Raw genomic sequence first — 19,571 nt, forward strand, 5'->3', positions numbered from 1 at the left:
AGTTCAGCAATCGGTGTCAAAACAGACAATCTCTAAATGGCTGTCTCATCTATTATTTTTTTGTTATTCATACTATAACAAGACATTCACAGGCAAAGTCAGGGCTCATTCTTCAAGGATTTGGCTATGTCTGTGGCTTTTTTGGAAAAGGGTGGAGTCTAGAAATATTTTAGAGGCTGCATCTTGGTCTTCTGTGCACAGTTTTGCCAAGCGCTATGAGCTTTATTCTTTTTCTAGATCCACAGCAGGCTTTGATAGGTCTGTTCTCCAGGGGCGATTGAACTATGAACTTTCTTCATCTTTCCTTTCCTTCTAAGCTCCAATATTCATCCCATATAGCTTAGGCTACGGCACCAATGATCTAATGATTGCCACACTACAGTTGTATAGGTAGACTTACCATAACAGTAGATGTTTGAGTAGATAAACCCTGACAAGAATAGATAAGTCATCCGAAAAACAATCAATCCTTGACTGGATACTTATCAATCAATCTGCCCTCCACCTCCAATCTGGTTGTGTACCAGACGGCCTGAGTGATCATAATCCCACCTTTTTAATAAGGCACCAGCTCCATTATAACAAAACAACAGTCCACCATCAAATAAGAAATAGAAAAAAACTCAGTTCCACCAACTTTCTATCAGCATTAAATAGCTGCAACTGGTCACTCCTTAAATTACTTCCATTAGAAGAAGCAGTCAACTTCTTTAACTCCACATTCTTAGAAATCTTGTACACCCATGCACCTCCCAGAACCATTAGAATCAAATCAAAGATTGCCCCATGGCTAAGTAGGGAAACTAGGTCAATAATGATAACTAGGGACAAAGCCTGGGTCCAGTGGCACAAAACCAAGTGCCAGGCGGCTAGACAAACATACATAGAGCTCTGTAATAAAGCTAAAAAATCAGTTAAACAAGATAAAGCCAATTATTACCACAATATCCAACTAAGATACAACAACAATCCTCAGATGTTTTGGACAGCCATTAATAATATCCTTCTCCCAGGAAAATCCACCACACCCGCCCCATCTACCAACAATACTACAGATAATATAGCTATACAACTCAATAAATATTTTACTGAAACTATCTTAGCCCTTTCTAGCCTCCAGAACCCCACCCCTCCACAGACCCACCCAAATCATGTAATAAATCCCAAGCTTTCCCCACTCTCCCCCATACCACCTACAACTAAAGTTAATGACAGCACCTTCACATTCCATCCAGTTTCTACTAGCATCATAAAATAATTTCTTCAAAAACTAAAACCTACGACCCTAGCCAGAGACAAACTCCCAGCCGAATTTCTAAAAATTGCTGCCAGTGCTATAGCTTACCCTATAACCATCCTCATCAATAGATCATTGTTTGAAAATACCATCCCTGAAATTTGGAAAATCTCCCATATTATGCCACTACACAAAGGGGGGAATTCAACAGAATTTACCAATTACCAACCTATAGCAATATTATCCCCTCTATCCAAAATCCAGGGAAGATGTGTTCATAAGCAAATCATGGACCACTTACACACATACAAGCTTATGTCTAATACCCAGCATGGCTTTCAACCCTCATATAGCACCACTACTACTCTAATGTATTTCTCTAATATAGTGAATCACCACAGAAACAACAGGAAATTTGTATCAGCCATCTTTCTGGGTCTCTCAAAAGCATTTGATATGGTCTGTTATAGTAAACTAATTCAAACTCTGTCTGAGTTCAATCTCAGTCAGTCCTCTATCCTACTATAACAGACCACAAAAGCTACCAACCCAGCTGGTGAATCTCTTTTCTGTAACTACATAGCCAAAATATGGAACACACAGCCCAACAATGTTGTATCCCAGGTCTCCTTACCCCAGTTTAACCAAACGCTAAGAGCCTATCTAGTAAACTCATGGCTATGCTCCTGCTCTAGCCCAAGGTAATTCACCAAAACTATTGTATCTACTCAACTTTTTCCCAGCCACACTCCCAATCTAATAATCTCAGTAACAGATTTCCATTCTCTTTTCTTCTCTTAGCAAACACAATACTAATTCCTTTCTGGTCTTCTGGTCTTCTCCTTTTATTGACTCAGGCTAATATTGTCAACCATATTAAGGATTCAAATCATAGAAATTATAACTGATGTATCCATTTAATTGTTTTATTTGACATCCAAGGCTCATTCTTAAAACATCTGAATCCTTGGATTTTGAAAAGTGGTCAAAAATTATGGATTTTTCCTTTGTATTTGCCATTAATGTCTACTGTGTATTATTCATTGTTTCCCAACATATATAGCTTTATTTTATAAGTCATCCAATCCTGTATTTTTTTATTACCTTCAATGTATAACAACTGTTTATTGTGAATATGTGTTACCTCTTTTTGTTGTATTTTGTTTGCTATTCTGTATTGATGAAAAGAATAAATAAAAATTATTGAGGAAAAAAAAACCTAAGGCATTTGTATTCTGTAGTTTTACTAGTACTTCTATTCTATGCTTAGTAATGGGAGCTTTTCTCTCCGGACCTCCACTGAAAAAGGACCTGTGTCCAGTCAGACTTTCCCAGTTAACAAATGTAAATAAATAAAATAAATAAATAAATAGATAAGTGTTGTAGTACAAACAGCCTCCCTCATTCCCCATTCTTTTGGTTTTATTTCAAGGTGTGAGGTTTTTGTCAGTCCTTTTTTCTAATAGCACACACCTATCTGGCAGGGCTGTAGCATATCTTGTTCTGAAGCAGAAAAGCTATGAAAGTTTGGCATCCTGACCACTAATTGTATACTGTTTTCCTTGAGCTCTAAAACGGGGTGGGTAGAAAGTGCCCTAATATTTGATAGTTGCCCAGTTGGCCACTCCTTGGCAGGATACGTCCTGTATAAGTTAGGCTACTGAAACAGTTATCTATTCCTGCAGCTATTGTTATGGTAAGTTTTCTTACCCAACTGTACTTTCTTCACTGGCTTATACATCACAAGAATTATCCGATCTTCAGCATTACTCCAACCACTTCCAGAGTCGTCTTCTTTGTTTATAAAGTGTCCTTATATGTATCCTGCATGTTATTATCTGTCACAACAGGGTATGCCTTAAAAAATCTCCCTAGTGGAGCTGCTTCAGTCATCAAACGTGCCATAATTTCTGTTAAAGCAGTTTCTTATCTTGCCCTTGAGTCTTTCAAGCCTCTAGCTTCATCATATGTCCCTTATTTTTGTGTACCTAGACACTGAGGTACACATCATCTTGAACTGCATTTATTCTCTTAAGTGATTCACTGGTTCTTATTATATTGACCTTCTCCAAAGTAGTCTCAGATTGATTATTTTTTGGTTGTATCTCCAGTTTAGCTTTAATATTACTGTATATCTTATATTTGAAAGACAGACAATAAATCATCCTAGTAAGAAAAAAAGGTAAATTGCATGTTTCTTAGCTGGACACACACGCACTCTGAATCAAGAAGTGTAGCTCAGGAATAAGTGCATCAGATAAAATAATTGCCATAGAATCTCCAAGTAGTTAACTAGTCAGGTGAGTGAAGTGCCCAGATTCTACTGTACGGGGGAGCTTATTGCTTCTGAGAATACTTTATGCCATGAAGAATGCACATTTGGGTAAATGTACTGAAGTTGTTGCAAAGTACCTGTAAGGAGAAAATAAGTAAAATCTTTTATCCTATTGTTCTATGCCATTGTACCCTTGGAAAGCTAAGAATTGGAAAATTAGGTTGTATACAATACACACTTTTTGGTAAAAACTGTAGGTATAAATTTACACAATGAAACAGTAACTGCAAAAAGTTTGCTTAAAAGCTAACAAAATGAAATGCCTGTTAAATAAAGAACCGTGTATGTTAAGAAGAGTTATTTTCAAACAAAAAATTGTGATTTTTTTTTTCCTCCTGTACCTTGCTTGTTTACTTTATTAGAATGCAAACATGCTCACTGTGGTGATGGATACCGACATGAAGGAGTAGAAGAATGTGATGGAAAAGACTTTGGTTTTCAAACATGTAAAACCTATCTTCCTGGGTATGTACTGAATTTAAGTTATTTTTATACTAAATTAAAAAACTGTACTTTATTTGTTTTGGAATATATGAGCAGCACTTTCTAAGGACAAATGTGTATTCCTAAAATACTTTATAATTAAGAAAACAGAACATTAGCACTGTTCTGGCAAAACAGGTAGAAGACGTACATTTTAAATAGGGCCATAAAACATGAATTAGTACTGTGTTTACTAAACAGGAAATCATTGCCACCGTGGTACAGCAGTTAGTACTGCTGTCACAATTATTTACTCCCTGGCTTTTTTCCCAGTTAGGATGCCTTCTTTGTCAAGTTTGCATTCCCTTCTTATCCCCATGTAGATTTTCTTTGTGTGCTGTGGTTACCTCATACATCCCAAAAACATGCAAACCGTTGAAACGGAGAGCCTCTAGATTGCCCATAGTGTGTGTGTGTGTGTGTGTGTGTGTGTGTGTGTGTGTGTGTGTGTGTGTGTATATAGTATTTTTTATATATATATATATATATATATATATATATATATATATATATATATATATGTGTATATATATATATATATATATATATATATACATATATATCTCCACTGGTTGCCAGATTGAGTTCTGGGAAATTAATACTATTTTATTTGAATATTTTAATTATCGAGCAACATGATCTGCATATACATTGCAGTGCATAGCTGTAATTCAGTGTAATATCCATAGCTCAAGATAATTAAAATCCATGGTATTGTTGCATTACATTATTTCCAGTTTCATCTAATTTCCAATAAAGCCGACAGAGGTAGAGCTGATGTCAATACCTAGAGTGGCTTTGTATATCCTTTAAGATTTAAATATTTAAACCTTCATAGGATCATAGGATCATAAGAGGTTACTAGGCTATTGGTCCTGAGGCCCTTATAAACCTAGCCAAGAGTTTACCCCATGTTTAGACAAATCAACACCCAATGCCCCTGTCCAGCAGGGACATGGGTGGAATCTCAGGGGTATATTTTCTGTTTTCCATCCAGTTATCCAGGTTGTAAAAGGGGTAAAGAGGTACTGATGTGGAGAGGGAGTCTATTCCATAGATGAGGAGTCTCTGGGACACAAATCTGTCCCGCCAACAAGCCCTGTTGATGTCACACACCAGGTTGAGGCCACATGTGCTGGTTACTCGAGTGGAGCTTGACTTGCAGATATGCAGCAGTCCCATCAAGGTGGGGTCCATGATCACCTTGTATGCCAGACAGAGGTCACCTGTGAGGAGTCTGTATGAAACTGAGTAGAGGCATAGGGCTTTTAACCTATCTGTGTATGGTAGATGTTTGAGGCCCTGGATTCTCCTGGTGAGGAACCTCTATGGTCTCTCCAGCTGCTGCATGTGTTTTGCGAGGTCATGCCAAAAGGTGCGTTGTACTCAGTAATGGGCCTTATAAGGGAAGAATACAGAGATGTTATGACCTCTTTGTTCCTGGATGAGATACCCTTACTTATGAGGTGGGCCATGTAGAAGGCTTTCCGTACCACGGAAGCAACATGGTGGTCAAAAGTCAGGTTGCTATCAACCTGTGTGCTCAAATCCCTCATGACTGATTGAGTGCTTAGGACATTGTTATTAATGTGCTAATTTGTGGGGATGTCACTTTCCCCAAAGGGGATGATGATGCATTTTTTGGTATTCAGCTTGAGGCCATGTTTCTGGCACCAGTCATATGTCTGAATGAGACCCTCTTGGAGGATGTCCACATCATCAGGGGAATTGATGACAGCACCCAACCTGCAGTCATCTGCAAACTTGGTCAGCTATAGCCCACTGGGTTTGGCCTGCACCTCAGAAAAGTATATCCCAAATAACAGAGGCCCCAAGACTGAACCCTGGGGTACGTCGCTTGTTATGGGTATACTGCTTGAGGTGGCTTCCCCCATTTTGACTACATGGGTTCTATCAGTAAGCCAGTTTGCTACCCATCTGGTAACATATGGATTGATGCCTAGTTGAGAGAGTTTATCTATTATGCCTGAGTGGGGAATAGTGTCAAAGGCTTTGGCCAGGTCAAGGTACGCGGTGTGCACAGTCTTCGCCTCGTCCATGACTTTGGTGCCTGTCTCAAAGAAGTTGACCAAATTTAGCAGACATGACCTCCCCTTGATGAAGCCAAACTGTGTGGGATCAAGAGTTTTGAGGTTGCCAATGTCCTTGTTAATGAGGTCCATGATAATCCTTTCCATGGCCTTGCAGATCAGGCTAGTTAGGCTGATGGGTCTATAATTTCCCGAATTGGAGGACGCTCCACCTTTGTTTAAAGGGATGACAGTGGCTGTCTTCCGTTCAGCTGGGATGAAGCCAGTACTCAGGCTTTGGTTGAATAGAGTGCCTAATGGTGCTGCAAGTTCCTACCTGAGTTCACGTAGGGTGCAGCCTGGGATGTTATCGGGTCCCATCGAGGCTGTATTTTTTGCCTTTGAGAGAGCAGTGATGACCTGTTCCCTAGACATAAGGGGAAGGGGGCAGGTATTGGGGATGTCCTGGTTTACTGATGGGGGGACAGACGGGTAAAGTTTTTGCTGACTCTGTCAGCCAGCAAGTTTGCTATATCTACGGCATTTGTATATGTGGTGTCCTTGGCCACCAGTTCTGGGTGCTTCCTTTGAAGTTGCGAACATATATGAAGAAGGCCTTATGATTGTCTATAGTAGATGTGGCCAATTTGGACTCAAAGTTTGCTTTGGAGGATTTCACTAGTGCTCTTATTTTTTGTTCAGGCTAAGGAGATATTGCTTCCAATTGGGCACCTGCTCCTTCTTGGTCTTGGACAGCAATTTTTTCCTTTTGTTATTGAGTTTATTTATTGCAGATGCCCGCCAGACAAGTTTACTCTTCCTTGCGGAGGATGATTTAGTCCTGTCGGGTATTCCTGATTTCATGTATCTATGTAAATGCTCATATAGTGCTTTGGTGTAGTTTTGGATATTGCTGCCAGTTCCTACAGAGGGGGTGGGGGCTGTGAAGCTGTTTATACCATCCTTCAGGAGGCTGTAATCAGCTTTGGAGAAGTTTTTATGTCTGATCATAGCTAGAGGGGGGTTGTAGGAGATGGTGGCTTCGAAAGTGACCACTTTGTGGTCGGATCTTACCAGGTAGGATGATACTATAGGGATGCAGTGGTTACTCATGTTGGATAATACTAAGTCCAAGATATTATCACCTTGTATGTTGAATATCTGAAAATTTCAGACTGGCTTATTTCTATGCTAAACACTCAATGGGATTGCAATGAGATCAGCTGAGAATTTAATTTGTTTGAAATGTGAAACCTCCAAATCAGGTTTTACCATTCTGAACTAGAACTGAATTCAAACATTACTTGTCCATTCCACACCAGATTACTGGTATTACACTGTTGTTTGTATGTATGCTGGTCTTCACTTGGGTTGGTGCAACGTAAATTTAATTTTCTAGTTTAAACAGTCTAGTATAAAACATAGCCTGAAGTCTCCCAGTCTGGTACTAAATAACATCAATTTGAAAATAATGTTGTGCACCACTCGAGTACCCTGAACACCAACTACTTCATGCCAGTGATCAGTCAAAGAGGTGACCTTAATTTTCCTAAACAAATTGATAAAGTAAGTTTGTTTCTGCTGCACTCTGACTAGCTGGTTGTGGTAATAATAGTGGCTGTCAGTGTCCAGAACCCTCCTTGATGGCTGCTTGGTTGGGTTCACCTTCTCAACCAGCAAAACAACTTAGAAGATTCCATATTTGGTGAAGTCTATTTCATTACTCCAACATGTGAAATCCTAGGCATAAGTTGGAATATCACTACAAGGACAGGCACTCAAAGAGCATTTTTTTCAGCATGATCCTCAACTCATCTCCATGGTCTTTATAGGTGTTGAGCTTGCTTTTGCCTATCACAGACTCGACCACACAGCCATCCTTTTAATTAGTGGAGGGCAAAGGGGCAAAGAAACTGGAATACCTGTACCAGTGGGTTTCACATGGGTGGGGTTGGGGGTTGTGTCATAAAGTTATTGCACTTCCCAGCCCTTGATTGATCAGCTAAAGTTTGAGGTCAACCAGATTGATCCCAAGCAGTGATTCATCAGTCACAAGCTGGCAGACCAATGCTCTTTCCTAAGTATATCTTTGGCATCTGTTGGAAACTTGAATCACAGGTACAGGAGTGCATGCTTAGTGAGCATGGACTGAAATCATTGCTAAGCCCGGTGCAGGCTTCCCTCCATTGTACACATCAGCTCCATGTCACATGACATTCAGCAAGGCTTAGTAACATGCTCACATTTATGTGACACCTTCTTAGAGCTTAATTCCATGAGCATTGGTGAGCACAGGCCTTCTTCACATCTGGCCCAACTGGTTCTGAGATAGACAAGGATAGTGAGGCCACCCACTCTGCCTTCACCAATGAGTGCTTTTTTGACAAAGCCCTTACACTGATGTGGAGTAGATTAGAGTGGCCTCAAGCACCTGTCCCATTCTCCAGAGTTATATTTTGGAAATTCTATGTAGGAGACGAGAGGGGCTTTGAGACCAAAGGAACCCTGGATTATTCCCTTTGTGGAGATAGTTATTAAGGATGTTATCAGTGCAGCCTGGAGACTCTCTGTCTCTGCTCCTTCAGCCCCCCCAAAAGGTGGATTCCTTTAATTGTCCCAAAATAGTGGGGAGCTAAGCATCCTAATGTTAAATCCTGTGTGATTTTTTTTCAGTCCAGCAGAATTCAGAGAGACCACAGCATTTTTCTACCTTATCATCTTAAAAGGACTCCAGTGATATGGATAGGAATGGCAAGAAGGTTTGCTTCACTGCCATATTAGGGCTTAGGGCCATCAACTGTTCACCTCTTCTGTCCCAATTTCTGTTCACTTTCTGTAAAATGCTCTGAAAAAGCTTGAGAACCTTCCAGAAACTGGGTTTAAGGAGGACCCTCTAGGGATCATGGTCAGGATTCATGAACATTGTTCCCTATGTAGCTGGATTAGTACACAGTGGAATGGTGTACCAAAGCCTTGTGTCATTCAAAAAGAATGCGTCATAGTGAGTAATACCTCATGTACAATCTTACCCCATTATGTAGCTACAGTGTTCCATGTATGGCGAAAATATGAAAATTACCCCTTCAGGATTGTTTGCAGTTCTGAGATACTGTAGCAGCTGTTCCAGACTGCATAAGTAATGGACCTGAGCCAAATGACAACAGTTGTTGCAGTGCATCTGATCACACTAATCCTCCTTCCCTGCTGATGCACTGATCAGCATGAACAGCAGCATTGATGGCAAATTAAAAAAAAATGCAGAAGTGGAAAAACCCTACCGGCGATGGGATACTCTGATGCAGGTAAGCTAGCTATCACAACCATACTGACCCCCACCCTCCCAACACACACAGTAACACTCCCAAGCACCTGCTAGTGGGTGTTCTGAAAGTACTAGATCCCTTCATCATCAAATTATGAGGTCTGCCATCATACTTAGTGTTTGACAATATTTTATGAACTGGTGTGAGATATGAGGAGAGTACAACAGAGAGCAGCTACTTAGTGGGGTATATCAGACAGTAGCGCAGCAAAGGTGGGGAGACAGGGCCATGTGCCCCATGCGCAGTCTGGGTGCTACTTTTACATTCTTTCTGTACCAGCATTTCAGACATGCTGGTGCAGAAAGCAACTTTCTTGTGCTGTTGCTGGCAGGGAGGGTGCCTGCCTGTGAGGGGGGCATGTGCTTCAGACTTTGTAATGGTTCTGCAGCTTGGGTAAGCTCAGTGAAGTGGGTTACAGTCAGGGCATCACTTTTTAGCATATAATATTCATGCAGAACTGACCAAGCTGTCAAACAGTCTCACTTGCGCTTCCTATACTCTCTTAGAGATGAGATGCAAAATTAGAGGCCATATCTAGTCAGGGTCTCCAGTAGAGACACATCGCAGTCGCTGGAATGATCCATTCCAGTAATGGATCATTCCAGAGACTGCGATGTGTGCCAGTCAAGAGAATATGGTCCTTTCCCCTTATCCTGTCAGCTCACAGAGGAAGGGGAAGCAATAGAAGATGTATTCTCTGTCTCTTGTGGAAGAGTTCTGTACTCATTGGTACCATTCCTACTGAATCTGCTTCTCATCTTAAAGTTTACGGAAGAAAAAAAGAAAAAAAAATCATTCTTGTCACCCAGTGGTGATTAGAAAAGGGCATCTGGCCCTGATGATACACAAAATGTTACTCTTCCAAGCTAAAGATGTCTCATGCAGTTGGATTAGGAAAAGGCTGTATTTCATTCAGAACTAGATTCTTGATGTAGACCAATTGATGCCACCAGCTTTCCCATCTGCAGTTTAAGAGGTAATTGAGGCTGCTAAGAAATCTTCCACTTGACAGGCCTGTACCTGAAAGTGGAAACAGTTCTCAGTTTGGGCAGAGTGATCTTAGTACCACGCTAGTTGCTCAGCTTGCAAGTGATATTTTAATATGCTTTTCCCCATTATGCCTACCTATAATCAGCTCTGTTCTGACAGTCTCACATCCATTTTTTCACACACAGGGCACCTGAATGGTTGATATTAAGGCAGTCATGAAGGGAGTTTGCTTTCCGGCCACCACTTCTATACAAAATCACAGACACACACACACACACACACACACACACACACACACACACACACACACACACACATACACACATGGAGCCTGAGGGTATGGCATCCCACTTTTAAGGACGAACTCTAACTGTTTCCATGTTGACCAACTGTTTGTCAGTCCTGGCTATTAGTGATGTTTGTGCACTGTGGTAAGAGGAGGGCTTTTGTAATCAAATCTGCACTTTGTTCATCTGTCCAGCATATTACCGAGATAGGGACCCACAGTGCCAGCCTGTACTATATGCATGTGCCACTCTTTATGGTTACAAAATCTTGTACTCTTTGGTATGCTGATGTGCACATTGCAGCCAATCATGTTGCTACACCAAAGTCCTGCCTCTCCTGTAGATCAGTAGAACAGAGGGATGATCTACATCCCTGTCTCCAAGCTGGATAAGCCAGCAGCAACTCCTCACCCCCAACCTCCCCTCATCAACTCTTCCATTGCCTAGGTTAGTAATCAATTCCAGTTCTTTTGGGTCATAGTCAGGCCTTTATCTCTCTATGCCACACAGGCGTCATAGCTTGTAGGTGACCTTAACTTACGTCAGAAAACTTTAGGATTTAAGCCTTGGTTATTCCTTAGCTAAGGTGTGTGTATCTCCATTGACCCCCCCCCCTTCCATGAGTTTGAACTAGTGCTTGCTCATATGCCATTTGAGCCAGCTAGCTCAGTGTCATTACAGTGGATTTTTGGAAATTCCTTTTTTTTTTTCTTTTGGTTATCACTTTTGTATGTAGGATCTTGGAGCTGTAGTGCTTTTTTTGTGCAGCAAACCATATCTGTTCATTCACAAAGACAGGCTGTATCTAAAGACAAACCTCCATTTTCTTCTGACGGTCAGTTTGGAAGAGTCCCTGATATCTAGTCTATGCATTTTCTTTTCTTTTCCATGGGGAAGAAATTGGGCAGGAGAGGGCGCTTATACCCTAGGTGTACACAAATAACTCAAACGTTAACTGAAGTGGGTACATGGTTTTAGGAAGATGGGCTACTTTTGCATTCTTTACAGTAAGGAGGGAAAGGTTCTAGTTCCCAAGTAGATACTTTTCCAAGAAGACTGCCAGCTATGTTATTTTTCTGCCCCATGCAACTAACTACCTGCAGTCAAATGCTGTATTCAAAGCTTATTCAACTAGAAGAGTGGCTGCCTCCACTGCTTGCTGCAGAACTATCCCTAGTGCAAACATCAGCATTCAGTAGGTATTATTGTCTTGACCACAACTGTGTGGATCAGGCAACATTTCAAAAAATAGTGCTACAAAATGAAGGTTTCTGAGTTCTGTGTATATGATGTCCTTGTCTCCTTTGTCCTTGGTGTTTACTGCATTAGTTATCCTAACCAAGGACACACCAAGGCTTGTCCTCAGTGTTAGATAAAATAGTTATATTTTTGCAATATCAGTTGATCAGCAAGATAATCATCCTTTCTGGTTCAGGAATACCTTTTCCTCCAGTAAACTGCAGATGAGCATCTCTTCCACCACTATCTCCTGTTGGAGTTCCTTTTCATTTGGTCAAGCACATACTTCTGTATTACTTGTTAGTAATAAAGGCAGAGGATCCTCATTATTTTTCCAGATTTGAAGGAAAGCTGTTGATAGTGGCAAGTGGGTGATGGGTGCACTTATGTATCCTGTGTGTGTTTCATCATGATGTTCATTAGAACAGGTCTGCTAACAGTTGCAAATGTGAGCTGTTCCAAGATTTTTTGTGGAATGGTGACTGTCAGGGAAATTGAAGCTAGTTAAGGTCCCATCAAAGATAGTCCTCAACAGATAAACATGATAAGAGCATGTCTGTTGTTTCATTGCAGGAGGTTGCCTGTCAGCAAATAATAGCTGGATCTCTATTATACAGGCTTTTCTCTGAAACTAAAGTACTCTCCATTTTCAAGTTTTTCTTCCTCTTCCACTGCAAAAAAGTGAAAACTTACTGTCTGCTAGTTCAGCTGCACTCTTGCTACACACTGCTAGTATGAATGCTTTGTCTGTAGTTTGATTGACACAAATAGATAAAGCGTGGTACACTTCTAACTGAAACTTCTGCAAATGCTGAAGGTGGATATGACAGATAGCACAGATACACCAGGGTTAAGTAAGTGGAATGGTCTAAGCAAACAGAAGCCACATCTCATTTTGTGAGTTATGGAGGAGGGATGCTGAGGAACTGCTGACCACAGGAGCATTTCTTGGCAGAAACTGAGGCTGTTTCCAGGAAAAAGGGATAGCTAGAATGAAAGGACTTGGTAGAACATGCTGTGTTTCATATCCTTGAGGCTGCAGGTTTGTGGAAGCACATTCCAAAACTAATACCATACATTGTATGCAGTACATCATGACTGCTGTATCCCAAACATAAAAAAGAGAATGCTAGGACATAAAAATTCCTGGGTCATTGATGATGTAACAGCAATGACTCCTATGTAGATGTCATAGGTTCAGCAGTATATACTAGGCTAACAACCACTGGTGTCTTTGTGAGCTCAGCCAAGCATCTCATTTCTATCCTGCAAGTTTATATGCCTAAGAGACTGTTTTAAGGCAGGATTTATAGACTGCCTGTGTCCATTAGGGACATAGGTTTTAGTCCTGGGGTTTATTTCTGATTTCCCATCCACTGGTCCGCGTTTAGCGTGAATATGGTTGCTTAACATGGTTGGGAAGCATGTTCCAAAGAAGGAGAATTCTCTGAGGCACATACCTGTGCTTCCAATGTGTTCTGTTTATGTCAGAAGCAAAATTTAAATGGTTAGATCAAGTAATTCTTAGGCTATTTATTTTGCGGATATGCAGAAGGTCCATCAGAGTGGGATTCAAGGATGCCTTGTATGTCAGACATAGGTTGCCTGTCAGTAGTCTGTAGGAAACAGACCACAGAAATACAACTTTGAGGGAATTTGCATAGGACGTGCTGTTTATTCTATATACTTTTTGTGACGAACCACTGTGGAGGTTCCTGTTGTTGCATGTGCCTATCCAGGTACATACCACAGTTGGAGTTGTACTCAATAATGGGTCTGATGAGGTATGAATAGAGTAGAACAACAATTTCCTTGGACCTAGATGCCATGCCCTTCCTTATAATTTGAGAAACATAGAATGATTTCCTTACTACCTTAGACACATGTTGAGAGAAAACCAGGTTATTATCTACATATGTACAAAAATTAATCCTGACTACTGGTTCTATTCTTAGGGGTGTTTATCGATGAGGTAATTTCCTAGGGTGGCGGACTTCCCAAAGAGTATTATTACATGTTTCTAGGCATTGAACATTAAGCTGTTACTTTGACACCAATCACTTGTATGTGTTAGTCTTTTCTGTAGGATGTTAGTGTCTTGGGGGAATCCTATGGCTGCTCCAAGTTTGCAATCATCTGCAGACTTGGTCAGCCACAGGCCCTTGAAATTGGCCTTGACTTCTGAGTAGTAGATGTCAAAAAATGAGAGGATCCATCACTGAGCCTTGAGAGACTTGGCTAGTGACTGGCCTCTGTGTGGAGGAGGTCTGTCTCATCCTAACTTCCTGGGTCCTGTCTGAGAGCCAGCGTAACATAGAGTATCTGATGTTGTCTGTTCTTTCCATTCCTCAATGGATGAGTTATTGGATCAGATTAGGATCTGACTTCAACCACTCATAGACTTTGGATCCAAAGCTCATGCTCCTCCTCTTACCCACAAACTCCTGAAACTTGGGAGTTATCTCAGATCTCATTTGCTACAAAAGAGATTTCCATTGCTCGGGTTTGGATTCAGCAAAATCAAATAAAAATGCTTGATGTTTTGCTGTTTTGGTGGATTTTACCCTTTTCTATCATAGTCATTTTTTTTCCTTTTCTTTCTTTCTTTCTTACTTTTCTTATCTCCCTTTACTAAAAATATATAAATAAATAAATAAACCATTTTTCTACCATCACCTTTTGGTGCCCTTTCCCCCTGTCATTTAGCTGAGTGGTAATATTTTCTGACTGATAGAACTTTGGGACAGTTTTTTTTTGTCCAATGATTCAGGTTGTTGCGGTTCTGTTATTGTGTTTATTTTTATTCTCTTTTTGGTGACTTGTGTAGGTTCTTCTTGACGTGGCTGATAAACCATCAGGATTTAAGAAATGTCTGGCCTGCATCCATAAGATTCCAAACTCAGACACACATGCCAAATATGTTTGGTGTTTAGGGATTGCCCATCTTGATGAACAGTGCCCTATTTGTACCTGCTTTGACTTCAGAGCACTTGTTGAAAGTAGAAATAAATTGGTTATCAAAGGTCTCCTCTGTGACTCCACGGGAGAAGCTTCCCTTCCAAACTCTCCTGCTTATGCTGTCTCCTGTTCTGCCAGGAAAACCTGACAGTTCCAAGGTTGAGAAGAGTGGTGACAAACCAGAAATAAAAGGAGAAGTATAGAGAGAAGACCAAAGAGTCCAAAAAGTGGTTGCCAAATTGTCCATCCTCCTCATCTCCAAAGACCTTGGATCTGACATCAGTATTGGATCCTATTGTCACTGAATCAGGCATCCCTCCTTTGATGGAACCTCATTTTTCCTCAGAAACTATTTCACCCAGACTGCAATCTCCATTCCTCCAGTAAAGAACTTTCCATCATTCTTCCAGACCTTCCTCCTCTACTTCATCTCTCCAATCAGTGAGGTCTACCAGGAGCCTTTCAGAAGCAGAAGTGGATAGAAAGATGAGAAAGTTCCTCAGAACCCAAAGTCAGGTGGTGGTTCTCCTGGCTTTGACCATAATTGGAACTGTGGCCATGAGTCCATCCCCTCATCACATTATTAATCCTTCCCTGATCTGACCCTCGGACTAAGGACTGTTGGATCTGGGCATTTTCCAGGGTTTGTCTATGTCAGATCTGAAGACCTGTTTTTTTGTCAACTCCTACTGCATCTCTGATCCAATCGGAGCTGAGTGGGTTGGACCTTGATGGATGTCAGGGCAAAGGTGTTGGTATTGAACTCAGTGGGTGTAGCTCAACTCCAAAACCTTTCAAGCCATCCCTTCCCCTTGGAGCTTCAACACTAGACACATCTACCCTGCCATCAGTTTCAAGAGTCGAGCCAAATGGGGCTAAGAGAACAGTTTGTGCTAGGAGCTGTGGCTCTTACAGGAAGGACTATGGCTTTTGAAGCTTTCAAGACGTTGTTTTGTTGCTGTAAGGTGCAGAATTCCCTTTTTCATTTGGATCTGTAACCTGTGTCTCCTGATTCTACACTTTCTATCCTGTCAGGACAGCTAACGTCTCCTAGCCTTGAGATTGCCTGCATTTAGGACTCCCATTCAGCTTCCAAGTCCTCCCTAGAACACCCCATTGGGAAGGTTTCATGGAAACATTCATGCAAAAGGAGGCACATTGAATCTAGCAGGAGTCGTTAACCAGAGATACTGACTTTGTTGTGGGAGTATCCCGCAGAACCCCCCCCCCCGCCCCTTAAGATGTCTCTTTCAGAGAAATTCTGGAACTGCTTAGACAGAAGGAGGTGTGGTCCTCCAAAGACCCATCCCAGGAAGATTTAGTATTTCTTGAGGCTTTTGGGGCTGTCCTGTCTACCACTTAGGTGGTTCCTTGCGTGAACGGTTTGTGAAAGGCAGACCATGCCTTCTGAACCTGATCAACTTCTTTGAGGCAGTCACCAAAGCCGTAGATGAGGGTAAGGTGGTTCACACAGCCTATCTTCACCTCGCCAAGGCTTTCGACACCATCCCCCATTCTGGAATTATAGCTAAACTCACTAAACTAGGTATAAATCCCTGCGATGGGTTGCCAATTGGCTCACTGACAGAACTCACACTGTAAAAGTTGCAGAGTCCAAATCTGACTTCAAACCAGTGACAAGTGGAGTACCACAGGTTTCAGTCCTGGGACCTCTCCAGTTTGATATCTACTTTTCTGAAGTACAGGCTAACACAGAAGGCCTCTGGCTAACGAAGTTTGCAGATGGCTGCAAACTAGGAGCCATAGTCGAGTCCCTAAATGATGTGGACATCCTACAGAAGGGCCTCACTGAGACAGATGCCTAGTGTCAGAGGCATGGCCTCAAGATCAATGCCAAAAAGTGCATTGTCATCCCCTTTGGTAAAAACTACCACATAAACGGCAGTCTACTTAACGCCAAATGTGTGATAAGAGACCTTGGGACCCAGGTGAACAGTAGTCTCTCCTTTGATAATCACATCGCCACAAAAGTCAGGAAATCCTTCTATGTGGCACACCTCATCACAAAAGGGTTCTCATCCAGGAAAAAAAGTCATCGTTCCCCTCTACTCGGCACTCATTAGACCCATTGTAGAGTACAACGCCCCTTTTGGAATGTACCTCACAAGACATCTGCAGCAGCTGGAAAGGCCACAGAAGTACCTCACAACAAGGATTACTGGCCTCAAACAGATGCCCTACACTGACCGTCTCAAAAAACTCCAGCTTTACTCTGTAGCATATCGCTTACTCCGAGGAGATCTCTGCCTAACATATAAAGCTATGTTAAACCCAGAGCTGTTGGACATGCTACACTTAAAGAAATCCCAATCCCTCCGAGCTACACGCTCTAGAGACCTAAACCTTGTCACCACAATAAACAGAACATGCTGGAGGGATAGATTCCTGTCCCAGAGACTTCCTATATTCTGGAACAAGCTACCCATCTATGTAAAGCAAAGTTCCTCATTAGCACTCTTCAAGAAAAATCTTGATGAGTGGATGGGAAATAGGAAATACAGCCTGGGGGTCACTTCTGTGGCTCTGCTTGACAGGGGCACAGGAAATTAACTTTCTTGGGTGGCATAAGCCAGGAAACCTTGTTGGCTAGGCTTACTTAGGCCCTTGGGCCGATAGCCTAGTACCTATCTATGAACCTATGAACAAGATGGGTGACCTGATCTATAAGTAGGCATGGAAGGAACTGAGCATGGGTAAACCAATTCTACACAAACCAGATAAGTTTTTAGTATCCCCAAAGGATCAGCCCTATTGGAGTAAGAGTCCTGCCACTGATTCCATGGTGGTGGTGGCACCCACCTAAGAGGGGCTTGCTGAGGAAGGCTCCACTGTCCATCCCCCTAATGGGGATTCTAGGGTGTTGGACAGATTTGGGAAGCAAGTTTATGCTTCAATGACCTTTGTTTTTAGGGAGCTGAACTGTTTGGCACACATGACACGCTTCTAGAGAGATTTGATTAAGGAGCTATCCAAATCTCTCTCGGAATCCCTGTCTGTGGAGGAAAGGAAGTCCTTCAACTTACAGTTGGTCATCCTTCAGTCCCTGTCAAATATGACTATCTGCTTCATTTCCAGTGTGACAGAAGGCACTTCAAGAGCTGCTGGCACCAACATAACTGTCAGGAGGCATGCCTGGATGCACCTGTGTGAATCTCTGCAGACCACTTTAAAATATCCTTTATCAATGCCCCTATGATGGCTCAATACCTTTTAGGCCTAAGGTTAAAGAGATGATATCCAGAAGTGTACAAAATGGGAAAACATTGTCTGCTGTAGGGATCCAGTTTTCCAAATCCATGATTACTATACTCCATAGACAGCAGATAACAAGATTGAATCTGAAGTAGGCAGACTTCATTTGTCTGCAACCTGTGGGTATCGGATCCGACCTCGGATCCGAGCCGGCATTTCAAAAGCTTTAGGCTCCGAGCTCCTAGCTCCTCCCTCTTACCCATAACCCCTTGCCAAGCCCTGACTGACCTCAGATTTCGTTTGCCGCTTTCAAGTTGCGACGGATTCCAGAGCTCCTAGTACAGATAAGCTGTTTTTGACAGAATAATTTTCAAAAACCTTAACTTTCTTAATTTTATTAGTTAGAAGTGATTGTGTTAGGCTTTCCTCTCTCTTTATTTTAAACTTTTCTCGGGTTTTGCGTAGTTTGTGTGTGTGTGTTTGTTTGAGGCCTGTTAGGGCTTAAAATGTCTGAACCCCATAAGGCTGTATTCTCCAAATGTACCGAGTGTGGTCATAAGCTGTCCCCAGCGGATGGCCACACTCGTCTGGTCATCTTGGGGTTGAACACCTGTCATCTGGTTGTACCATTTGTGCAGGGTTCAACCCCGAGCTGAGGCGGAGGTGAAGCTGGTGCTGGCGGGACTTCTCCTCCAGATACCGCCGCTTCTGCCCTTCTACTCAGCAAGCAGTTGCTGTGGGCTCTCCTCCTCCGGCTGGGACTCAACCTCCCTCAAAAATGCCGGAGGAGAGAGAGTCTTCTAGGGAGAGAGAGAAGAAGGAGAGGCACAGGGAGAGGCACCACGGAGCCGAAACCTCCAGTTCGGCTCCTCCATCTAAGCGGGCCTCCCCTGTGCCTTCTAGCTTTCCTCCTCCTCAGCTCCACTCCCCTCGGTTCTCTCCTGGGCCCGAGGAGGAGGAGGCTAGCCCTTCAGCGAGGTCCCCAAGGCGGCTCTCTAGGTCCGCTTCGGTGGCCTCCACCAGATCCACATTCTCTATGAGTGAAGCAGATATGGACCAGATGATGAGGAAATTCATCCAGGCCCAAATGCAAATGGGAGTGCTCCTAGCCCCCCCACCATCCGGGAGGGGCTTCGACCCCTTTTTTCCCCCCTTTGGCTCCTTCTCCGACCCATACCATGGGTTCGGAGCTGTCGGCGCCGGGCAGAGTTGGATCCGGGGGTGGGTCGGATCCGATAGGTCGGTGCACCTCGGATCCGTCCCATCCCTTGAGTGCTTGGTGCCGGACCCGACCTCTCGAGCCGAGGACCGAGCCTCGGGTCGAGGGAGCTGCTGTGTCTTCGGCTCCGTCTAGGACGGAGCACACCGGTCTCGGATCCGGCGGTCTCGGCTCGGCTCCGATCCGTCGTCGGATCCGAGTGGGGTCGGCTCTCGGGGTTTAGAGAAGCTGGCTCCCCTCGGCTTTCGACGTAGTGG

The 19,571-nt window shown here is 42.7% G+C and overlaps 1 protein-coding gene across 1 annotated transcript in view; it reads left to right on the forward strand.

Annotated features, from left to right (window-relative positions):
• The window catches only part of COLQ (collagen like tail subunit of asymmetric acetylcholinesterase), a 3,098,435-nt gene that overhangs the window by 3,059,414 nt on the left and 19,450 nt on the right, over positions 1-19,571 (forward strand). The window contains exon 16 of the mRNA XM_044066844.1: positions 3,935-4,037. Within this exon, the coding sequence (XP_043922779.1) occupies positions 3,935-4,037 (103 nt within the window). The remainder of the gene's footprint in view (positions 1-3,934; positions 4,038-19,571) is intronic.

The sequence above is a fragment of the Protopterus annectens genome, chromosome 3.part1, assembly GCF_019279795.1.
Source record: "Protopterus annectens isolate FY-2018-M chromosome 3.part1, PAN1.0, whole genome shotgun sequence".
In the NCBI taxonomy this organism is placed as follows: domain Eukaryota; kingdom Metazoa; phylum Chordata; order Ceratodontiformes; family Protopteridae; genus Protopterus; species Protopterus annectens.